Source organism: Schistocerca nitens, chromosome 3 (assembly GCF_023898315.1).
Source record: "Schistocerca nitens isolate TAMUIC-IGC-003100 chromosome 3, iqSchNite1.1, whole genome shotgun sequence".
NCBI classification, from domain to species: Eukaryota; Metazoa; Arthropoda; class Insecta; order Orthoptera; family Acrididae; genus Schistocerca; species Schistocerca nitens.
Window position 1 is genome coordinate 201,468,128 of NC_064616.1, and position 24,303 is coordinate 201,492,430.

Below are 24,303 nucleotides of genomic sequence, written 5' to 3' on the forward strand. Positions count from 1 at the left end.
CTAACAGGGATACCTGAAAAACAGTGATTACTTAATTCAGTATCCAGTAAAAATGTGTATCACATATAATTATGAAAGGCCAGTATAGTGAGAAAAATATCAGTGGTACAGTAGCAATGTATGAATATCAGTATTATTTTGGCAATTTATTGCTATTTCTAACATATTGGTGGTCTATCACTGTCATCTTGTAGCCATTCATTTCAGTGAGTAGGAATAACTGCACCAGCCATCCCAGTTTCCCATTTGTGACTGAGTTAAGTGATTTAATAATGCAGTGAAGTGGATCTGTGTACTCCTGTAGGGAATACAGTTTTATAGGAGAAAAGCCATCATTAGTAGGAACCCCACTCTACAATTGTGTTGTAGTGCAGGAATAGAGTTTTATAGGAGAAAAGCTATCATTTGTAGGAACCCCACTCTACATTTGTGTTGTAGAGTGCTCCCCTTTTTTGTGAATAATAATCAAAGATGTTTATGTGACACTAAAATCATTCATCTGTGTTTGTTTATGGAATTTCATACGGGACCAGTCCTGAATTTTTTACTCCTCACCACTGATTTCTTTTTTGACCCTTTCACTTTATCACAAGTGTTCCTCCCTTTCCCGGCTGTACTATCAACAGAGCATTAAAATTTGAAAGGAAATGGGAATATACATAGTTTTTTTTACCAGTATTCCATATTCCATTAGTTTTTACATAAAATGTACTTTAGATTATCACCAGCAGAGGTCCACTTATGACACATAACTTGATTATATCAGTGCCCACATTTGGTAAACTGAAGAATTCAGATTTCTCTTGTAGATGTCTATTCAATTCTGCTGTTCAATACGGACCAAAACATAGTACTGGGTGTTCTCTTAATAATTTTAAATGCAGCAAAATTCAGTGTTTCAAATGGTTAATTATCACATTTGTTCCAGTATACTGATGTGCCAAGCACATTACAGCCCATAATTCAGGCTGCCCACTTGCTACAGGCTCGTAAGCTGGATGAGAATGTTCAGGATGTATGCAGTATGTGTGATAAACTTTCAATGTTGCAGGTATGTATTCAAAATTAACTGTATCGTTGTTTCAAATTGGTGTCAGTTATAACTGATTTATTAAATTTTGCACATGATTAGATTGCTCATTGTGATGGTTCTTACATAGTAATGCATCCACTCATGTTCAAGACTGGTTTATATACCATATGTGTTAGGAAGAAACATATTTATAAAGACTTGTGAGCTACAGTTGTTTTTTCATTAAAGTAATTAGCATTTCTTGGTGCTTCATATGTGTATTATACAGCAACTGATGATGTAATTATCCGCAGCTAGAACAGGTTGTTCCAGCTTATGTGCTCGTAATAATTTGTAGATTGCTCCAACCAGTGTTGGTGTCAGTGAGGAATTGAATTAGCATGTGCAGCAGCACCTTGTAATCTGACAACTATAAATGGTGCGCATTATGTTATTGCCAACAACAAATTTGGAGTGTTACATTAACTAAAAAATGCAGGAAACAAAGGAAATAAATAATAAGGAACTCTATTAATAGTATGTAATATGTTCATTGGGCTTCTGAAGTTTGAGGTTTTTCCATATTTAGAGGAAATATTGAGAATCAAAGTGTTTTCAGTGTTACTGTGGAAGATTCATTGTAACCTCATAAAGAAAACTCCCTTCTTTGCTTTTTACTCTAAGTGATCACATCAGTATATATATACCCAAACATGCGCATGATCATGACCATATTTTTGTATAGGTTGTGAAACATTCTTGCTGTAATGAAAAATCCCACTAGGACAAAGTCAGTGTGCTGTGGTATCTTTCCTTCATTGAAGTTAGAAATACTAGATTCACAGATTTTAACTTTGGTAATGGTGACAGACCATGGAATGATACCAGGAAAGGATTGTTGAATAATTTAATTTCCATTTCCAAAATATTGAGCTCCTGCAGTCCCTTTTTAAAGAGATGCTGAACTGTTTTATCTTGACTTGGTACTCAGTAAAACTAGTAATCTTAAAGAAGCCAGGTGACCCAAAAATGTTAAATTCCAGTTTCTCATTTGTGTCTCAACATAGCTTTTCCAAGAACACTCAGATTTTTGTTTTGCACATCAACCATTTAATTCTCCATCCACTGCAGTAACAATTTAAATTGTTCGGATGTATTTTTATGTCTGCCAGGAATGCTAGCTCTGATAAACATTTTAAATCTTTCAGATATTACACTTCTTTCCCTATCACTTTGGCAAAAGGAAAAGCTTGCTCACAAATGTGAAATTAATCAACAAGAAGTTACCAATCAAGCTAACTGTGGTGTGGTTAGGTATGTTCTCATACTTTGCATCCATATCTTTCTCCTGCCATGGTTGCCATGTCCAAGTTCCAGCGAGTTGCAATTTGTTGGGAAGGGAAACTCCTTAAATTCTCTGCAACTCCTTTGGAGACAAATATTATGCATCTGCTACCAGACTTATTGCTACAATAAACTTTTTTTTTCAGATGTAACCCTCTTGATATTTTGCTTTTAAGTCTGTTAGATCTCTGAGTACTTTGCCCTCTATCTGCTCCTAATGCCCTGCATCGGAGCATGTACAAGGGTGTGCTGAAAAGTTATGCCTCCAAGTTTTCTATACATAAATTCTTAATGCATTTTAAATAAAGCACATGTTATTAACATTCTACATCTTTATTCTTCATTTCTATATATTTGCAGCCCCCTGCCATGAGAGGCCTCTGAATTGTAGCATGTAACATGGTGGTGAGTAATGTAACTGTGTCAATGGATGAGAAACAGCATGCTAAAATCAGATTCTGGGTTAGAAGAGTTTGTCCACACATGTAGCACCTGCTCCTTTAGTATGACAAAAGTAGATCACAAATTAGCATTGTGACATCTGCAACAATCGTCCACCTTTGGTTCACTGTCATCGATCATCCTCCATACAATTCCAACTGGGCACAATCAAATTTTCATTTTTCCAAAACTTAAAGAACACCTTCAAATATGTTACTTTGACAATGAAAAAGTGGTACAAGACGAGGTGAGATTCTGGCTCCATCAACCAAGTCAAATATTCTGCAATGACTGTACCAAGAAATTGTCGTCTCAGGGAGAAATGTGTTACCAGGATGACTATACTGAGAATAGAGATACAGACTGCTAAGAATATTTGTTTTATTTAAGAATCTTAGAGTTTTTGTGTAGAAAATTCAGAGGCATTGCTTTTCAGGATGTCTTCATGTTGTATGGTATACATATTGGCAAAATTAAATACTTCGTGGCATACACAACACTGCAGGCATCCATCTATATTAGTAAATGGAATTGTCTCCTCCTGTGACAAAGGCATGGGGCTTTCATGGCTAACGATATCTGCCATTGTCAGTGTCAGAACACAAATGTGTTTGCATTTGTTATGTCAGATATGGTGACATGATACTTGCAGAAAGAATATCATCATAATTTTATGTGCTTGAAGTCTTAATGAGTATCAGCTGTTGTCTCTGAATTATGTACTATTTGTATGTACAATTAGTTCTTCCTTCTGAAATTCTTCTTTGAGGAACAGTTTTGTCTGTCTCCATTTTATCAGATACTGAAATTAGGAGAAAGTTGACATCCTTACAAAACTTGCCATTTTAGTACATAACTCATACATAATCATTGCAAATGTAATGTAGTAATAGTAGTAGTAGTAGTAGTAGTAGTAGTAGTAGTACAGCTATCAATTGAATGAATATTTCTGCTGTAGTCATTACTGCATTTTATTTTCTATGGTTCTAACTGCTGCACATGTTTTTCAGATAATCAAAATACTCAATCTGTATACAACCATTGATGAATCTGAAGAATGTGTTCCTGTCAGCTTTATTCGCAGAATACAGGCAAAGCTCCTGGAAAGATGTGAACCTCAGAAAAAGGTATGGAGAAATGAACCTTTTAGAGAAATTTTTAGAGATCTATAAACCATGTAATGTGTTGCATTTTCTACACTGACAAAGGTACCACAATTAGCCTTCTTCATTTTAATTCCTCTCAGCAGTATGATGATTTTGTAGTCCAATGAAAACTTAATTAGTCCTGGAGAGCTATTTGAGAGTAGTGTTCCATTTCCTGACTGACCACCATAGCTTTGACAGTGACATCTCCCACAGTTTCATCCCTGACCTATACTATTACTCACTATCTAGTATTTTGTGCGTGATATCACTGATCAGCAAGATGGTTGAATGATAAGACATCCAATCAATTCCCTAAGGATGACAGCTGAAAGTTTGTTAGCTACACAGATTTATACTATTTTTTGTTTATAATATACTTAGTTGTGAATGCCATATATCCATATTCAATCCCATCTAACTGTTTACCCTTTGCAGATGGTAAGTACCTAATAAATATTAAAGATTTAGAAAGAATGATATGGTGTCTAACAGTCTCTGCAGTACCCTAGTTGTTAAATTGCAGTGCTAGTTTATCATTACCAAAAGACAAAAAAAAAGTTTTGCAGCACCTTCGTACCTATAGATATGTATGGGTAGGAATTCTACAGGAGCAGGGAGTGGAAGAATAAGCATTCGGGAAGAAAAATATTTACCATGAAACAAAGCAATTAGCAAAATAAAAGCAGTCTGAAAATGCATATCCATGTAACCAAAAACTGCTGCTGGGTAACACTGCAGACTGTATTCCTGAAGTCTGTCTCCTCTTCAGTGGCAGCCCTCCTGTGGTCCAGAGTGGTTTCTCCTTCCATAGTTAAAAACTTGCCTTCACAGGTGTTGCAGCAGGAATCTTGGAAGATCATAGGAAACTAGTCCTGTACTTTAGCTATTGAGTAGGAGGGGAATGCCCCCAAAATGGTTACATGATCTGCCCAACCCTCCCCCTTTTCTCTCCCCCAACCCCCTTTTCTCCCCCCAACCCCCTTTTCTCCCCCAACCCCCTTTTCTCCCCCAACCCCCTTTTCTCCCCCCAACCCCCTTTTCTCCCCCCAACCCCCTTTTCTCCCCCCAACCCCCTTTTCTCCCCCCAACCCCCTTTTCTCTCCCCCCCCACCCCTTTTCTCCCCCCCCACCCCTTTTCTCTCCCCCCACCCCTTTTCTCTCCCCCCCACCCCTTTTCTCTCCCCCCACCCCTTTTCTCTCCCCCCACCCCTTTTCTCTCCCCCCACCCCTTTTCTCTCCCCCCCACCCCCTTTTCTCTCCCCCCCCCACCCCCTTTTCTCTCCCCCCCACCCCCTTTTCTCTCCCCCCCACCCCCTTTTCTCTCCCCCCCACCCCCTTTTCTCTCCCCCCCACCCCCTTTTCTCTCCCCCCCACCCCCTTTTCTCTCCCCCCCACCCCCTTTTCTCTCCCCCCCACCCCCTTTTCTCTCCCCCCACCCCCTTTTCTCTCCCCCCCACCCCCTTTTCTCTCCCCCCCACCCCCTTTTTCTCTCCCCCCCACCCCCTTTTTCTCTCCCCCCACCCCCTATTCTCTCCCCCCCACCCCTATTCTCTCCCCCCACCCCCTTTTCTCTCCCCCCACCCCCTTTTCTCTCCCCCCACCCCCTTTTCTCTCCCCCCACCCCCTTTTCTCTACCCCCACCCCCTTTTCTCTCCCCCCTCCCCCTCTCTACTCCCCGTCTACCCCACCCCTTTACCCCTTTTTGTGTAGAAAGGATGGCACTATTCCAGCTGGGTAATAAAATTTATTGCATTGAGTCAGCCTAAAGGTTTCATTGTGCCCTGTATCCATTGCTCTTTCACACTGGAGAGGCATATTCCACGGCAGAAAAATGTCATTGTAGTTGCACAGATTGTTGTACAGTGGGCAGCAGCTGTACTCTTGTCCCAGGAGCAATTGGTCACTGAAAAAGCAGCAGCTACTTGGGCATGGTCACTCATTGGCTACCTCTGCAAGATTCCTGTTCGCCTTCATTCACCACTGACACCTGTTGTTTGTGGCTCTTGTGACAGTCATATACCAAGCACCAACTGCAGGTGTCAGCACAGCTGTGTGTGAGTGGGTTGCAGCCAGCTGGCCAATTGCTTGCTGTCATCCTGCTGACCATCTGCCCTCTTCCCATGAAGTGAGGGCATGGTCGCCTCCTTGCACTGATACTACCTTACCTCAACCATTTGCTGTCTGCCATCCTTACATTGTAATAGCCCCTCCATCTCAGGCTTAGCTATAATTGGCACCGGAATTTGTGGCATCTCCAGTAGGCACCAGACGGTGCATTTTCCAAGCAGCACGATGTCTGGACCACTGCCTACAGTGTCAGAAGAGTAGGGTGAGTGAGAGAACTATTGGTTATCTTTGGTGTGTGCGACAGACATGGGATCTAACAGTAACTATCACCATAACTTGAAGTTATTTGGTTTAGGTCAGAGCAACTGGCTAATGTGTCAGAGTTTGAGGACAATGGTAAGGCTCAGTGTTTGGAGCCTGTTAGATATTCACAATGTAATCTGCTTGGGAATTCTGCAGTGTGGGCTGAGTGAGTATATGTAACTTGCTTTACATCCTACAATATGGTCATGTTGCAAGGCTGTATATGGAGTGTAGAGTGTTAATGAGAAGGTGTAGTTTGTAATTTGTTATTTATTTTTTCAGGTTGTGAACTGTTGCCTATTTATACTTTGTGTATTGTGTGTGGATGAGGAGTAAAGGTGTTGCAATGGCAGTCACACATGGTGCAGTTTGGAGCTTAAGGCAGTTCATTTTATGAAAGAAAAGTTAGTACAGTTGTCAGCAGATAAAACAGTAATGGGGGCAAACTGCAGTTAAGGATGAGGAAATGGCATTACTTCAGGCACCAGACCAAGTAATAGACCAGCTGCTGCTTCCCCCCTCCCCCTCCCCCCCCCCCCTTTCCTGGAAGGTCATCTGAGGATGTGGTGGTCTTTCTTGAGGACCCAGTTATGTCAGCAGGTATTGGTGATTAGTCTAATGTTCAGTTGTTGTGGGTGTCAAAATTACATCTAGTGGAAGAATTGAAAACTACTGTGGGATATACAGAGGCATTAAGAAATCATAAATGTTTGAGCAGGTAAAGTAGGGGCTTCTGAAGAGGTACAAGAAGCAGAGCTGTGCAATGTTCTTTCAGGAATGATTGAGTGCTATTACAAGGAGGCATTGACAGGCCATAGAGGGTTATGCCAACAGAATATGCAAGGTCATTGTACATACATATGAGCTGGGACAGAATAATGAAGCAAATATTCAATACAATGGAAAAACAGACAAAGTTAAAAATTTCACTTTCATTTACTCATTGACAAGTTTTGGCTTGGTATACATTTTCAAATTATGCAGATAGTCAAAATGGTATTTCCCAAAATATAAGACCCATATCAAGATAACAAACATGTATACCCCCCTGCAGGTCTGGGGGTTAGAATAGGTCTGAGGTATTCCTGCCTGACATAAGAGGCGACTAAGAGCTTCACACATTTCGGCCTTTATGTGATCGTTCCCTGTAGGGTTTGATCTCAATTCTTAAAAATTTTCCCGAAGAGCGAGCCAATTGGTGAAGGGCATCTTACAAGGTGCATCATGTCCATTGTGCATTGAGATCTTTAGCCCACTTTCTCGTCTTCGCATTGCAGTCGTGCCCATTCCCCATCTCTTGGGTGAGGACACTTTCCTGGGCGCGTTTTCCACCATGCACTATGTAGTATCAGTTTCTGTGTTGACTTCTTTGCACCTGATATCCAGCATGGTAGGCAGTCCATTTTGGTGGGGCCGCCATGTACCGTGTTGGTTGTAGCCCCCTGACCACACAGGGATCGCTCTGCTGATGCCTGTGCCGTTAACTCCCCACGTATGCCAAGGGGTAGATGCCCACCCCCCTGGGGCATCGGCACTCCCAGCAACAACCATCCTGCCAGGTGGCCTTTACTGCGGCTGGGTGGCACCAGTGGGGAGGGCCCCTGGTCAGAGTGGGTGGCATCAGGGTGAATGAATGACACGCGATGAAGCGTAGTCCATCATCTTTTGCTGGTGGTCAAACACCAGCAGTCTCTAAGCGATCACAAGCTCAATTCAACACACAGAAGTACGAATCAAAATCGTTCCCCTCCCTACCTACACCATGGGAGGAAAATCAGGCTAAGGTTGGCAGTGGATCTTAGTCACCCCAGTACCTTGTATGTTCGAGAGCTGATGGGGAATCTTTCATGACAATGAAATCTGTTTTTTGTTGAGCATTTAGAGGACAAGTTCAGGGAGGTAGAGGGCTTATCCAAAATGAGATCTCAATCAGTCTTGATCAAAACAGCATCCTCTGCCCAATCGCGGGAGTTACTCACTTGTGACAAGCTGGGGAGATGTTTCTGTAACTATCATGTCCCTTAAGAGCTTAAATATGGTCCAGGGTATCGTATTTCACAGAAACCTTCTTTTGTAGTCCGTCAATGAGCTGCGCGCCAGTTCAGAGCCGCGAGGTGTACATTTCGTCTAGCATGTCTACCGGGGTCCGAAGTATAATCAGATTCCCACCGGTGCCTTCATCTTGGCCTTTGAGGGTGATACATTGCCCGAGAACATCAAGGTGATGGTCTACCGGTGTGATGTAAAGCCTTATATTCCTCCCCCGATGTGGTGCTTTAAATGCTGGAAGTTCAGCATATGTCTTCCTGCTGTACTTCCAGCATCACATATCGAGATTGTGGACGCCCATCACATCCCAATACTCCATGTCCCCTGCCTCCCATCTGTGTCAACTGTATGCAGATGACTTCTGCATTTCGTACTGCTGCTAAATTACTGTTGTTGCTGAGCGGCGCCTACAGGGAGCCATCCACAAGGTGCAGTCATGGGCTCTAGCCCATGGCTTCCGGTTATCAGCCACAAAGTCGTGTCCCATGCACTTCAGTTGGCATTGTACTGTTCATCCGGAACCCGCAGTTTACCTTAATGATGATCCACTCACTGTAGTGGAGACATATCAATTCCTAGGACTGTTTTTCGATGCTCGATTGACTTGGCTCCATCTTTCTTAGCTTTAAGCAGAAGTTCTGACAGCACCTCAATGCCCTCCGTTGCCTGAGCAACAACAATTTGGGTGCAGATCGCTCTACACTGCTGCAGCCTCTGCAGAGCCCTTGTCCAGTCCTGAATTGACTATGGGAGTGGTTTATGGTTCAGCAGCACCTTCAACATTGCATTTACTCAACCCTGTGCACCACTGTGGGATTTTATTAGCGAGAGGAGCTTTTGGTACGAGTCCAGTGACCAGTGTCCTGGTGGAGGCTGGTGTCCCTCCACTGCAGATCAGACTTGCTGCACCCATTCATAGTTCCCCTGAGCATCCAAATTACCATCTCCTTTTCCTTCCCATGGCAGTCCATCTCTCACATCGGTGGCCCAGATCTGGGCTAACGATTGTGGTTCACGTGCGGTCCCTTTTCTCCAAACTGGAGTCCTTCCCTTTACCACCTCTACTTGCGGTCCGTTCATGTACGCCTCCATGGTGTGCACTTTGGCCGCAGCTTCGTCTGGACCTTTTGCATGGCCCTAAGGACTCCGTTAACCTTGCGGCTCTCCGCTGTCACTTCCTCTCGGTTCTTGACGTGTTCTGGGCTCTGAAGCGGTTTACACTGATGGCTCAATGGCTGATGGTCACGTAGGCTTCGCATATGTTCATGGAGGACATGTTGAGCAGCACTCCTTGCCAGTTGACTGCAGTGTTTTCACTTCAGAGCTGGCGGCCATATCTCGTACTTTTGAGTACGTCCACTCATGCCCTGGCGAGTCATTTCTCCTGTGTACTGACTCATTGAGCAGCCTACAAGCTATCGACCAGTGCTACCCTCGCCACCCTCTGGTGGCGTCCATTCAGGAGTCTGTCTATTCTCTGGAACAGTCCTGCCGTTCCGTGGTGTTTGCGTGGACCCCAGGACACGTCAGAATCCCCGGCAACGAACTTGCTGACAGGCTAGCCAAACAGGCAATGCAGAAACTGCTTTTGGAGATAGGCATCTCTGAAGCTGACCTGCATTCTGTCTTACACCACAGGGTTTTCTGGCTTTGGGAGACGGAATGGATAACAGCACGCACAATAAACTGCATGTCATTAAGGAGACTATGAATGTGTGCAAGTCTTCCGCGCAGGCCTCTCGCAGGGAATCAGTTGTCCTCTGCCGGCTCCGCATTGGCCATATGTGACTAACGCATGGTTAGTTCATTGCGAGGACCCACCTCAGTGTCACTGTGGCCCAAATGACAGTCGTCCACCTCTTGCTGGACTGCCCATTTTTAGCCACTCTGCAGCAGACTTTTAACTTTCCCTGCACCCTGCCTTTGGTGTTGGGCAACAATGCCTCCACAGCAGCTTCAGTTTCTCATTTTATCCTTGAGAGTAGGTTTTATACTTCTATCTAGGTTTTAATGCATGTCCTTTGTCCCTTTGTGTCCTCCACCCTAGTGTTTTTAGGGTGGAGGTTTTAATGTATTCCAGAGTGACTGGTTTTCCCTTTTTATTCTCGTGGTTGGCTAGCCACTGTAATCTGCTTTCATGTTTTACTCTCTTCTGTTTCTACCGTCTCTGTTGTGTTTCCTTGTCCTCTTTTGTTCCTTTTAGTGTTCATTGCCTTCCCTTCATTCTTGTGGCTTTTCCTTTCTTTCCATTTTGTGTTATATGTTTCGTCCGTTTCATTCTCACACTTATGGCATTATTTTATTAGGAACAAGGGACCAATGACCTCGTAGTTTGGTCCCTTCTCCCACCTTTAAACAAACTAACCAACCAAACATGTATAGGTAACAAAGTGCAAATAAATAGTTCTGGGCATACAATTATTTTTTGGTGTTGCGATACTTTTCCCCCCATCAGTGTCACCAATTTTGTAGCAGTTTTACTCAGGCAGCAGTTCCACATGGGCACAGGGCTATAGCAGACAAGGAGACGACATGGAGTCCATGCTTCAGACTTAGTACCACAGTGCAACAGACCTTCCTGGCTCACGCCAGCAGCAGCCCAACTCCTGGCATAGGGGCAACGAGGCAACAAATTGCAGCCCATGCACAGCAGCTGTTTCTCGCCACCGCAGTGGACATGCCTCTGTGCCACATGCAGAGGCTGCGTGGGTGCAGTAACTCATTTGCAGGATTGGCTACCTCTGCAAGATTACTCTTCACCTTCATGCATTGCTGATACCCATAGAATGGGGCAAGGCCATCTCACAGTATAGATACAGTGATAATGTAGTGGTGCAAAATAAAACATTAATTATGACAGTCTCTTCTCTCTCATCCTTTACCAGCGTACTAACCAGCCTCAGCTCCCCACTGTCTCCCATCCTGACATCATAGCCAACTGTCCACCCCAAGGTCACCTATAACATACAACTGTTATGAGCACCTACAGAAAGTGGTGGTTGAAGGATGGTGAAAGCACTGGTAGGTGACAAGATGCTGAATGTCCATGGCTGATCGTAGAATGTGGTCAGAGACTTTCCAGCTCTGTGAAGGCTAACGGCTGAAGGCTGTTGCGTGTTGCTCTGCTCTGCTTGACTCATCTTAAACATTGCCCTAGTTAAAACCATATAAATATTCTACAGTCAATATGTATATATCTCCCTTCACACAATAATACTTCTGTGGCTACTTTCTTTACTTTCTTATAGTACTTATACAGGTAAATGCAACTAGGGCAGTTCAATCAATCTACGTCTGGCATGAACACAATTAGTAATTGTTCAAATCTACGTCTACTTCCAGAATACTAGCAAGCTTTAATAAAAAATTATAGATCTGGCCTTTTTTCTGCGCCCAGCGTGCTGTTTATCTGTGTAGATTTGACTGCGAGTATTTCTTCTCTTTCCCAAGTTAAGTTGGCTCGTCGTAATTCACATGAAACAGAGAACAAAATTATTTTAACAACGTCCAAAAACGTGTCCTGTCACGGATTGGCAATTATAATGAATTCTCACTACTGTTTTTGTAAATGATGAAAGTCTATGTGAATGCAGCTTGCCGCTAACTTGGTGTAATGTTTTGTCTGTACAGAAGTGTATCTGTCGCCTTTATCGCTCTTTCACTCTCACACATAAATCGTTACAATAAAGTCAGGGCTCTATGTTTTCTTAATAGGCTGATCCTTGAAAAGACAGACAATTAATTATGCTAATTGAGGATTCTGAGTAATTTCCAGAATTTCATTCGCGCTCTCTCTCTCTCTCTCTCTCTCTCTCTCTCTCTCTCTCTCTCTGTCCTTTATCTGTGTACAGTTTAAATCTATTATTTACATGAAATCAGCCTAGTAGAATCTCTGGTGGAGCCCTTCGTCTTAATATTCAGCGGCTGGCTTGCTAGAAAAGATCTTTGCATTTGTTATTATTATTAAGCGCTGCATTCAGTTGGGAAAATCGATCGTTTGAACAATTCGTTCAGTTTACGACAGATCTAAAATTTCAGATGTGGACGAAGCCTTTTTGGACGATTTATAAAAAAACTCAGAGATTGCAGGCTCTCTCCGTCACAGCTGAAACTTCCCAATTAATTACAGGGCCCAGACAATCATCAATGATTCAGACAGAGAACTCATTCGTCATTCACTCTAGAATAAAATGGTCACAAACCTTATTTCTGAGGAAAATTGTCTATTGAATCCATTTCCGTACATGTTCCGTTTTCTGTGGATTTTCAGTCTCATGAAAGTTGCTTTTACAGTCTTTCTTTCTCCTGACCTATCACGCTAGAGGCACAAACTTTCCTTTCTCGCTTTAGCGCGAAGAAGAGTAAATAAATATCTTTTAGCAATCCGAAAAACTCCCAACCGATACTTTCCGAAGCTGTTCCTTTCTCTCTCTATAATAACCATGGAGCATACATCTCCGTACCTCTGTTGTTCCAAAGAATAAACGTACTAGAAAAATACCTTGGCGTCGACGAGCTGTCGGCGCATATATTACTAGGAAATCTGATCAGATACTTTTCAAACGTAAATAATTGTTGATGATTTGATTGACCATTATTAATTATTGCGTGGTAGAGGGTAATTTTCCGTGGGGAGATTACAATGCCCCTCGCAGCGAGCGAAGTTTGTGAGCTCAATTTTGATTCATCGAACACACTTCGCGAGCTATCTATTACCGTGGATAACCCGGAGGTGATGATTCAGTCCTCCGACTGAAAAAGAATATTATGTTTGAGACAGACGAAGAAAAAAAATGTTGAAGACAGAAGAAATGAAGAGACAGGTACCGCGGCTGTATTGCTTTTACGTGCATCTAGGTGTTATGTTTGCTGTGCACAACCAAGGAAGATGATCTTTCATGAACTGATGTCAGGGTCTACCCATTCGGGAACCTTCTTAAGCAGGGAAACCTTGGAAAAACCTCTTAAGCCTAGACCCCCAGCCTACGGTACATAGAAGATAGGAAAGCCTATAGAAGAACAAAAATAATTTTGAAATTCATCTCTAAAGGAAAGACAGGGATCAATTTGTATCACGATTTGGAAAAGAGTGGTTTGTGCCTCTAGCAAAAAAAAAAAAAAAAAATGTTTTACAATAAATAACGTAAATTCTCGTTTTACAATCTTGCTCCAAGTACAATATCTTGCGGTGCTAAACTCCCCCGGGTCTTGCATGTCCCCGACGTCCACATTTGTAGTCGGTCTTCTACGCGGCCCCCTTTGTAGTTGATAGTCTACGCGGCCCACAATGGGAAGAGTAGAAGAGACAGGGATACTCGAATTCACATGCAACATTCATTCCAAAAGAATTAGCAATGACCAAAAGGGAAACTCTTTCTGTAAGAGAACTGATTAGTTTGCACCGTCCAAGATTCTCCTTTTTGAAAGCAAAATCCTTATGGCTTCATGGATCCTTTTTGTTACGACGTACTTCATGGAATTCAACTCTTAATTAATGATGTTGCCAAAAGCATCATCCGATTCACTCTCGTTTGAATACTCCTTTTGACTTTGCCTCCCCACTTGTGCTTGTGCTGATTTGTTCTTCGTAATTTAAAGGATTCATGTAACTTACTATAGATTTTGGATTCAAATCATCGAATAATGGAAAGTGTAGTTCATTTTATACCAAGACATCATCCATATTTCCTTGATAAGTCATATAATTTAGCTATACTCAAAACTTTTTATTCTAAATATATATATTTTTACGCTTGAGTGCTGAAATGTAAAAGTTATTAGCATTGAGGAATGCGGATTCGCTTCTTTCATTTACTCTGTGATTCATACTGTGTTCATCCAAGCTCATATATGGAAATGGATTTTCCAAACAAAATTCCCAAACGAACATGAACCATTAAATTACTCCTAATTCTATGAATATTACTTTTTTTAATCATTCATTAATAAATTAAAAACTCTTAACTTCTAATTATAACACCTATTCCTTTTAGAGTGTAACATGAATCAGTTTATCCTCGCGTTTGGTGCGAGTCTCTTACAAAGTATATCTGTATCGTCTATATCGATTTTAACTCTCGCGCCGACGTCAACTGTTTTGCGCGGGAAATTATCTTTGCGGCGTTAACTGTCACTCACGATTCACTACCACAACACATTCCTTCACACGTTTACACATGTAAGCGTTCACATGAGATTATATATGAATATTCACTCGGAACCTCTTTTAATTATTCAGCGTCATTTGCGGGAAACATTTCATTCTTCTTGAAGGTCAGTTAGATCCTTAATCATTCTTGATGACATTAGCAATGCTAAAGTTCTATATTCACCCCAACACAAGTGAAGCCTATCTCCACTATCTTCTTTACAACTCTCGATAATAATAGTTAGTCACTATTTCTATACTCTATGTCACTGATTAACTATTTCAATTTACAGGTTTCTATCACTACACACACATACACACACAGTTTATTATTATGTTTTTTACGAGCGTTCATTTCTGTCACTCGGAACACCATTCCTCACTATCTTCTAATCTTCATTATATTTTTTTAAGTCGTTATGAGAAAATAACCCTTTTATTTTGTTCGATCCCGGGTATGCTAACAGATAAGCTCCAGGATTCGGAATTTGTCGGATAATGTATGGTCCAGTATATAGTAACTCCCATTTCTTTATACTTTTCTTTATTACGGACGATTTGGTATGTCGTTTAACTAGTACCTTCTCTCCAACATGGTATGTCTGTACCCTTTTGATTAATTTGTCAGAACGTTGTTTTCTTTGATCAGCCTTTTTCGTCATGTTTATGATAGCTTGTCTTATTTTTTCTTCCCGAGGCAGCTCAGTTTCCTGAGTTTTGGGGATATGGTCAGTCCAGAAGTTTTCCTCTTTTGTTTCGAACATCAATTCACGAGGTGAATATCCCGTTGAGGAGTGGGGCATGTTATTGTATATCTGCTCAAACTCTTCCACATAATTTGCCCACGCAGTTTGCTTATTATGGCAATACGTCCTCATAAATCGATTGAATTCTCTAAAAATCCTCTCAACCAAATTGCCTTGTGGGTGGTAAAATGATGTTAGTATGTGTTTCACGCCAACTTGAGACAAAGTCTGCTTCCATCGGAGTCCCATGAATATTTTAGCATTGTCTGTTATGATCGCCTTAAGTGTACCCACATGTGGAAGATAATCCTTTATCAATCTTAATACAATTACTTTGGCTGTAGCCGCCTTTATCGGGTACAGCTTTACGTATTTCGTACACACATCGAGAAATGCCAACACATATTTAACACCACCTCTGGAAGTAGGTAACGGTCCACACAGATCGCACGAAATTAATCCTTTTGGTTCTTGTACTAATATAGAGCATAATGGATGCTTAGTCCCTTTTGAATCTGGCTTTGTTTTTTGACAGATTATGCACATCTTTAAGATCTCATGCACTCTGCGCTTTATGTTGGGAAAATAACAGTAACCACTTATTTTGTCTGCACATTTTGTCGCACCGAAATGTCCCCTGGTTAAATGAGTGAACCATACAAGTTTCTCTGTTTGTGCCTCAGGTATACAAACACACCAACGGACTTTGTTTGGCCTTCCACAGCGGAAAAATAATACGCCATTTACCAGCTTGTAATAGTTTGCCATCCGATCCGAAGGTTGCTGTTGTAACCTTTGAATGACACTTCCCCATTGTCTCCTTTTTCTGTAACTGGGCCATATGCACACACAAATTGACGTAGTACGCCTTAAATGGATTTTCCTGCAGCAGCAATACAGGGAATTCTGAGGTAGTATTTACATCAATCTCTTTTGTTAAACCCAGCGGTGACCTTGATAGAGCGTCAGCAATAATGTTTTGCTGGCCTGAGACATGTACTATCTTAAACTGGTATTGTTGCAGAGCGAGCGTCCATCTAGCCAGTCTGGGGTGTAACAGTTTACACGTTTGTAAAAACGTTAATGACTGGTGATCGCAATATACGATAGTCTTCGACCCATATAAATAATAATGAAATTTTTTAAATCCCCAGACGACCGCAAGAGCCTCTAATTCTGTCGTCGTGTAAGTTCGTTCACATTTGGACAAAACACGACTAGCAAACGCAATAGGACAAAAGGTAAGCTGTCTATTTATCTTGCGTACTTGGAAAAGGCACGCTCCAAGACCCACATTTGACGAATCTGTTGACAGGTAGAATTCCTCTTGCATGTCCGGATGGTACAAAAGCAGTGCATTTACTAATTGCTTCTTTATCTCTTCAAATGCTTCTTGACACTCTAATGTCCAGAGCCAGGGCACATCCTTCTTCAGCAAACTATTGAGAGCTGCTGCATTCATGGCCTGATTCGTCATAAATCTTCTAAAAAATGAGGCAAGACCCATAAACCCTTTTAATTGCCTCCTATTTCTTGGTGTTGGAAACTTACTAATCGCAATTAGCTTCTCCTTGGTCGGTAAAATTCCTTTTGCGTCAATTATATGCCCCAGGAACTTGATTCTGTCTAGTGCAAAATGGGATTTCTGTAGGTTAGCAGTTATTCCCATGGTTTTGAACACGTCCAATACCCGACTCAGTAAGGTAATATGCTCTTCCCAGGTCTTCGATGCAATAAGCATATCATCAACAAATACTGTTATCCTGCTTCTTAGTTCTGGGCCTAGTGCATAATCTAGAGCTGCTATAAAGATTCCAGCACTAATGTTGAGTCTGAAAGGAACTACAGTAAATTGGTAACTTCTTCCGGCATAAATGAAAGCTGTATATTTCCTTGATACCTCATCCAGCTTGACCTGCCAATAAGAACTCCGCAAATCGATGCTCGTCAAATATTGGACATCCTGGAACCGTTGTATCAATTCGTCTATGTTTTCCGGATGTGTTCTCACTGGAATTATGATTTTATTTATTTCCCTGGCGTCGAGTACCAGTCTCACAGTTCCATTTGCTTTTGGCACGACCAACAATGGGGAGCAGTATGGGCTTGTGGAGGGTTCGATCAAACCCCATTTCAACATGCGATCTATTTCTTTTTGAACTTGAGCCTTTAACCTCCAGGGAACAGGATAGAAAGTTCTACAATATGTTTCGTGCGGCTTAACGTAGAGATGGCATATGTATCCCTTAATAACTCCTGGCCTTTCATCAAACACGTTTTCATACACTAATAATAATTCTTTGAGCTGCTTCTTCTGATCTTCAGTAATGCAGTCGGATTCATTTAACTTCTCATACACTAATTGACCGAAATCTCCTTTGACTTGGACCTCATTATTTACGTGCTGTTTAGAATTCTGTGCAGTCCTGATTACTTGCACGCTGATCCCACTATTATATTATCGATCGTTTGAACAATTCGTTCAGTTTACGACAGATCTAAAATTTCAGATGTGGACGAAGCCTTTTTGGACGATTTATCAAAAAACTCAGAGATTGCAGGCTCTCTCCGTCACAGCTGAAACTTCCCAATTAATTACAGGGCCCAGACAATCATCAATGATTCAGACAGAGAACTCATTCGTCATTCACTCTAGAATAAAATGGTCACAAACCTTATTTCTGAGGAAAATTGTCTATTGAATCCATTTCCGTACATGTTCCGTTTTCTGTGGATTTTCAGTCTCATGAAAGTTGCTTTTACAGTCTTTCTTTCTCCTGACCTATCACGCTAGCGGCACAAACTTTCCTTTCTCGCTTTAGCGCGAAGAAGAGTAAATAAATATCTTTTAGCAATCCGAAAAACTCCCAACCGATACTTTCCGAAGCTGTTCCTTTCTCTCTCTATAATAACCATGGAGCATACATCTCCGTACCTCTGTTGTTCCAAAGAATAAACGTACTAGAAAAATACCTTGGCGTCGACTAGCTGTCGGCGCATATATTACTAGGAAATCTGATCAGATACTTTTCAAACGTAAATAATTGTTGATGATTTGATTGACCATTATTAATTATTGCGTGGTAGAGGGTAATTTTCCGTGGGGAGATTACAAGTGGTAGATCTGATGACACAGCACAGTGCTGAACAGTCAGAAGTGTTAAGGGATACATAGTTTCGTGCACATTATTGAAAATAAGCCTCCACAACAGACAACCCTTGTGTGTTTACATGTTGACCCAATGACACTGCCAGTTGTGATTGCAGTGGCAACAGAAGCAGAGAGATAAGGCCATGAATCAGTGCAAATGCCTTGCTTAGTTATATGGATCACATTTCTTCTTACACAAGATCAGTGATTGTGTCTAGATATACAGTCATTCAGGCGAACGGCTGTGTGACTCATTTGTTGCACAGAGTATGCAGGCCAATGGAAGTAGTTTTATTCCCTACTGGACATTCACCTTGTTTTTCATGGGAAGTATGGTAATAATCAAAGACACATTAAAGCTATGGAGTATATGGACACTGTTGTAGACCATTTACATTCCTTCATGCTTGATTTATTTTTGCCAGTGATGGCATCTTCCAACATAACTGCCCATGTCTCATGCCTGGAAACATGCCGTAGTGATCCATGAGGCAATACAGTTAACTCACGTTGATGTCTTTACCACCAGATTTACCTGATTTGAACCTAGAAATTTAGTAGCATAACAGTGCTTTAATCTGGTTCCTGACCATACTATATGTAGCTCAGAATGAGTTGCTCCACCCCACAGATGAAATGCACAGACTTGTATTAACAAGGTTTGGTCTTGGCTGGTTCTGATTATACAAACATCAAAAAAAGTTTTGCATCACCCAGGTTCCCAGAACTCCTAAAGATAGATGTTGACTGTGGATATTGTATCACAGACACAGTCCCTTTGACTGTTCAGAGATCCCCCAATAGGTCTGGGGGTTAGAATACGCCCAAGGTATCCCTGCCTGTCATAAAAGGTGACTAAAAGGAATCTCACGTTTTGGCCCTATGCGTTCAGGTCCCATTTTATGGTTTGACCTGCCACTTTCCAAATTCTACAGATGTGCAGGCCATATGGGGAAGGACACCTTACGTGGTGCAAGAGTTTTCCATAGTGCCCTTAGATTCGATCTCTTGAACCTCTTGTCATGTCTTTGCATCTCCACCTGCAACTCAACTATTTGGGCGAGGACACTTTACGGGGTATGTCATCTGCTTCCGTTGTCTCCTGTCCTCCTTCACCCTCATGACAGCATTGTATTTCTCTGCAACCACTATCCAGCATGGTAGACAGTCCGTTGTAGTGGGGCCGTCATGTACCCATTTGGTAGTAGCCCCCTGACAACACAAGGATCGCACTGCTGATGCCTGAACTGTAAACTCCCCATGTATGCCAAGAAGTAGATGTCTGTCTTCCTGCAGCATCAGGACTCCTGGCAATGGTCATCATGCCAGGTGGCCTTTGCTGTGGTTGGGTGTCACCCGTGGGGGAGCCCCTGATCGGAGAGGGTGGCATCAGGGCAGATGACCTGCAATGAAGTGGACTAAGTCATCTGTCGCTGGTGACCATACACCGCCAGCAGTCTCTACAAAGGGCAAGATCGAGTACAATGCTGACAGATATGACACTAAATCATTTCCCTCCCTCGCTACACCATGCGAGGAACATAGGGCTACAAAAAGAAGAGACCCCCCCCCAGAGGGTCCACAACTCTTTTGTGGATACGTGCGTAGCGAGCACGGGACCCTGAGCTAATGTGGCCCCTCCTTCCTTTCCGGGCTGCATACCTTCCTTTTCCGCATCCTTCCCCATCCCCCATCCCCCATCTTTGCCCCCCCCCTCCCTGCCACACCACCACCTCTTTCCTTCCCTTTCTCCCCCTCTGGGAGTATTTTTTTGCCTACGTCAGGAGATGGACGCTCTAAAATGTAAAACAGTCTCTCTTCTTCACTTTCTCTGCTGGCAAGTCTTTGTCCTTCATTTGTCCTTCCTTTGTCCTTCTCTTTTCCTTACCTCTTCTCTTTACCCTTTTCTGTGCTGCGGCATTTGAGACCTCTCCTTTCCTTTCCTTTCCCTTCCCTTCCTTTGTTTTCCCCTTTCTCTTTTTTCCTCCCTGTGCTTGTCTGAAGGCCGACCCACGCATTCCTATGCGTAGCCGGTGACAGGGTAACGCATACGTACCCCCTGGTAACGGCCAGGCCCAGGGAGGGGCGATTACCCAAGCTGATACCTTCCAAAAGTGCCGATTGGTCCCTCCGTCCATTTCTCGGGAGATGTGACCTGAGGTGTGAACAATCACCTAAGGCGGGAGTGCCCTTGGAGAGGGCCCCCACAAGGAAGGAGCATGCCATCGGAGACGCCGGTAATTATGGGGGATACTTCCGCAATGGTTTCCTCATCATCTACTATGTCTGCTCACAAGCGTAAGTTCTTCCATCGTTGCCACAGTTCCTTGTTGTTTCTCGGTCTGACGAAGGTCACGACTTCTCCACGGTCAACCCTTTCATTATTCAGAAAGGTGTCGACGCAATTGCAGGTCCTGTAAAGTCTTGTTCCAGATTACGAAATAGCACCTTGTTGTTAGAAACAGTCAGTGCCCTACAGACACAAAAATTGCTGCATACTTCACTGCTACACACCTTCCCTGTCCGGGAGGAAGCGCACCGCACTTTAAATTCATCACGTGGGGTCATTTATAAACGGTCCCTCGACGGATTGTCTGACGAGGAAATTCAAAACTACCTGTCTGACCAGGGCATCACGGCTGTTCGAGACATGAAAAGGGTTGACGCGAACATCGTTCCAACCCGTACTCTCTTCTTGACATTTGACAGAGTTCAACTCCCATCGAACATAAAACCGGGCTACGAGATAATTTCTGTTCGCTCTTACATCCCAAACCCTACGCGTTGCTATCGGTGTCAGTGGTTCAATCATACTAGCCAGTCCTGTTCCAATCTGACCAAATGCATTACGTGTGGCAAGGATGCCCATGAGGGTGCTTGTCCACCTCCATCCCCTTGTTGCATCAACTGTATGGGTGACCACGCTGCTTCCTCTAGAGATTGCCGCATTTTTAAAGACAGAAAGCACATTCAGGAAATTAGAGTGAAGGAAAAGGTGTCTACCTTTGCTGCTCGAAAGTTATTCGCCACTCGAAAGCCCACTGTGCCGCACACAGGTAAATACAGCACTGTCCTTGCCTCTCCTCGGACAACAAAGAAGGCAGCCACGCAGACTTGTGATCTCACCTTTAGTGCCATGGTCATCAGGTCGGCCAGCGCAAAGATCAGCCATTCAACCTCCCCACTCTCACCTGCTCACTCTATGGCTCACCCTTCATCGGGTTCTGCTAAATCTCGAGTCCCAACATCAGACACCCGGACATCCAAAAAAGAGCCTACTCGTGAAGATTTTTTACGTACCCCAACTTCTCAACCATCGGTTCCTCTTTCATTCCAATGTTCTGTTTCCAAAAAGGCTAATAAGCAACCCAGTTCCTCTCGTTCTCCGCCACGGCGTGTCTCACCTACAGCACCGCCTGGCGGTAACCACCCTCGGCCGTCTTCTGTGTCGCCGAGGCGCACTGCTGGCGGCCGATCAACTGGCCGATCGTTGGTGGCAGGAGCTGCTCCCGAACAACCTATGGATCAGGATCTTCTGCCTTCAGTTGAATGCCGTTCCATGCTGTCGGTCGCAAGCTCTGCGCAGTCGTTGAGTTGAGGGCAACCTTGGTCACATTCTTCCATTTTCTGTCCACCCTATGTCCATTATCCATTGGAATATCTGCAGCATTCGAGCCAATCGGGATGAATTGTCGATCCTCTTATGATCCTACTCGCCGGTCATCTTCTGTCTTCAGGAAACAAAGCTGTGTCCCCACGACTGCTTTGTTTTCCCCCATTTTCAGTTGGTCCGATTTGATCTCCCCTCTGTTGAAGGCACTCCAGCACATGGAGGACTCGTGATTCTTCTCCATGATACTCTCCATTATCACCCAATCCCCTTAAACACTTCCTTCCATGCTGTCGCTGTCCGTCTTTCCCTTTCTGGATACACCTTCTCTCTTTGTACTGTCTACATTCCATCATCCACACCAATGGCTAGAGCTGATCTCCTTCATCTTCTTGGTCAGCTTCCGCCCCCCTATTTGCTGGTTGGGGACTTCAATGCCCACCACCTGCTTTGGGGATCTCCGTATCCTTGTCCGCACAGCTCACTATTGATAGATGTCTTCCACCAAGCGGATCTTGTTTGCCTCAACACTGGGGACCCTACATTTTTGTCTGCCTCCACGACAAATTTCTCTCATTTGGACCTTTCGGTCGGTACTGTTCCGCTAGCTCAGGGCTTCGAATGGTTCGCTCTTGCTGATACACACTAGAGTGACCACTTTCCATGTGTCCTTCGATTGCAGCCACAACTGCCATACATGTGCCCGAGACGCTGGAAGTTTGCCCAAGCCGATTGGACACTTTTTTCGTCTCTAATGACGTTCGATGACCGTCACTTCCCTAGAGTCAACAATGAGGTCACTCATATTACAGAAGTTATTCTTCCAGCTGCAGAACGTTCAATACCTCGCACCTCCGAATTGCCCCGGCGCCCCCCAGTTCCTTGGTGGAACGAGACATGCTGTGACGCAATACGTGAGCGGCGACGTGCTCTTCGCATTTTCAGACACCATCCTACTTTGGCCAACTGTATCCGCTATAAGCAGTTCCACGGGCGATGCCGTCACGTCATTCGCGATAGCAAGACGGCAAACTGGGACTTCTTTACTAGCTCCTTTAACAATTTCATTTTCTCCTCGGAAGTTTGGAGTCGGACTCGGTGGTTATCTGGAGCACCTAGTTTCTCCCCGGTCTCTGGGCTCACTGTCGCGCATGATAAATTAGTGGACCCCGTCGCAATTTCTAACTCATTGGGTCAACACTTTGCTGAGATTTCGAGCTCTTCAAATTATCCGCCAGTGTTTCTCCCGAAGAAACGTGCAGCGGAAGTGCAACCTCTTGCCTTTTCCTCTCAAAATCACGAAAGCTACAATACTGTTTTCTCCATGCGGGAACTCCAACATGCACTCTCTTCTTCTCGCTCTTCCACCCCAGGACTGGATGGTGCACATACAAATGTTGCTGCATTTATCATACCATAGTCTGTGTTACCTCCTTCGCCTTAATAATCGAATTTGGACCAACAGTACTTTTCCCAGACGATGGCGGGAAGCTATCGTCGTTCCTGTTCCGAAACCTGGAAAGGACAAACATCTCCCCTCTACCTATCGCCCCATTTCTCTCACGAGTAGTGTATGTAAGGTTTTGGAGCGTATGGTGAATTGCCATTTAGCCTGGTGGCTGCAGTCCCACAGTCTTTTAACACCTGCCCAATGCGGTTTCCGAAAGCAACGTTCTGCAGTTAACCATCTTGTTGCTCTCTCCACTTATATCATTAACAATTTTCTCAGGAAACGCCGAACAGTAGCGATATTTTTTCATCTGGAGAGAGCATACAATACCTATTGGACAGGCATCCTCCGCACACTGTTCTCTTGGGGCTTTCAAGGTCGGCTGCCCCTTTTTCTTCGTGAATTTATGGCAGAGTGCACATTTAAAGTGTGGGTGAACACTACTCTCTCCTGTACCTTCTCCCAAGAAAACGGGGTACCCCAGGGCTCCGTGCTAAGTGTTGTACTGATTGCCATTGCCATAAATCCAATTATGGATTGTCTCCTTCCTGATGTCTCCGGCTCCCTCTTTGTGGACGATTTTTGAGATCTATTACAGCTCTCAACGGACCAGCTTTCTTGAACGACATCTTCAAGGATGTCTCGATCGCCTCCTCTCTTGGAGCATCGAAACCGGCTTCCGCTTTTCTCCCAGTAAGACCGTTTGTGTTAATTTTTGGCATCGTATGGAGTTTCTTCCACCTTCCTTACATCTAGGCCCTGTCAACCTTCCGTTTGCGGACTTCGCTAAATTCTTGGGTCTTATGTTTGACAGAGAGCTGTGCTGGTCCTCCC

The 24,303-nt window shown here is 43.5% G+C and overlaps 1 protein-coding gene across 1 annotated transcript in view; it reads left to right on the forward strand.

Moving 5' to 3' along the window:
- Positions 1 to 24,303, forward strand: part of LOC126249147 (unconventional myosin-Vb-like) — an 88,959-nt gene that overhangs the window by 54,209 nt on the left and 10,447 nt on the right. The window contains exons 3-4 of the mRNA XM_049950801.1: positions 929 to 1,051; positions 3,808 to 3,924. Coding sequence (XP_049806758.1) covers positions 929 to 1,051; positions 3,808 to 3,924 — 240 coding nt within the window. The remainder of the gene's footprint in view (positions 1 to 928; positions 1,052 to 3,807; positions 3,925 to 24,303) is intronic.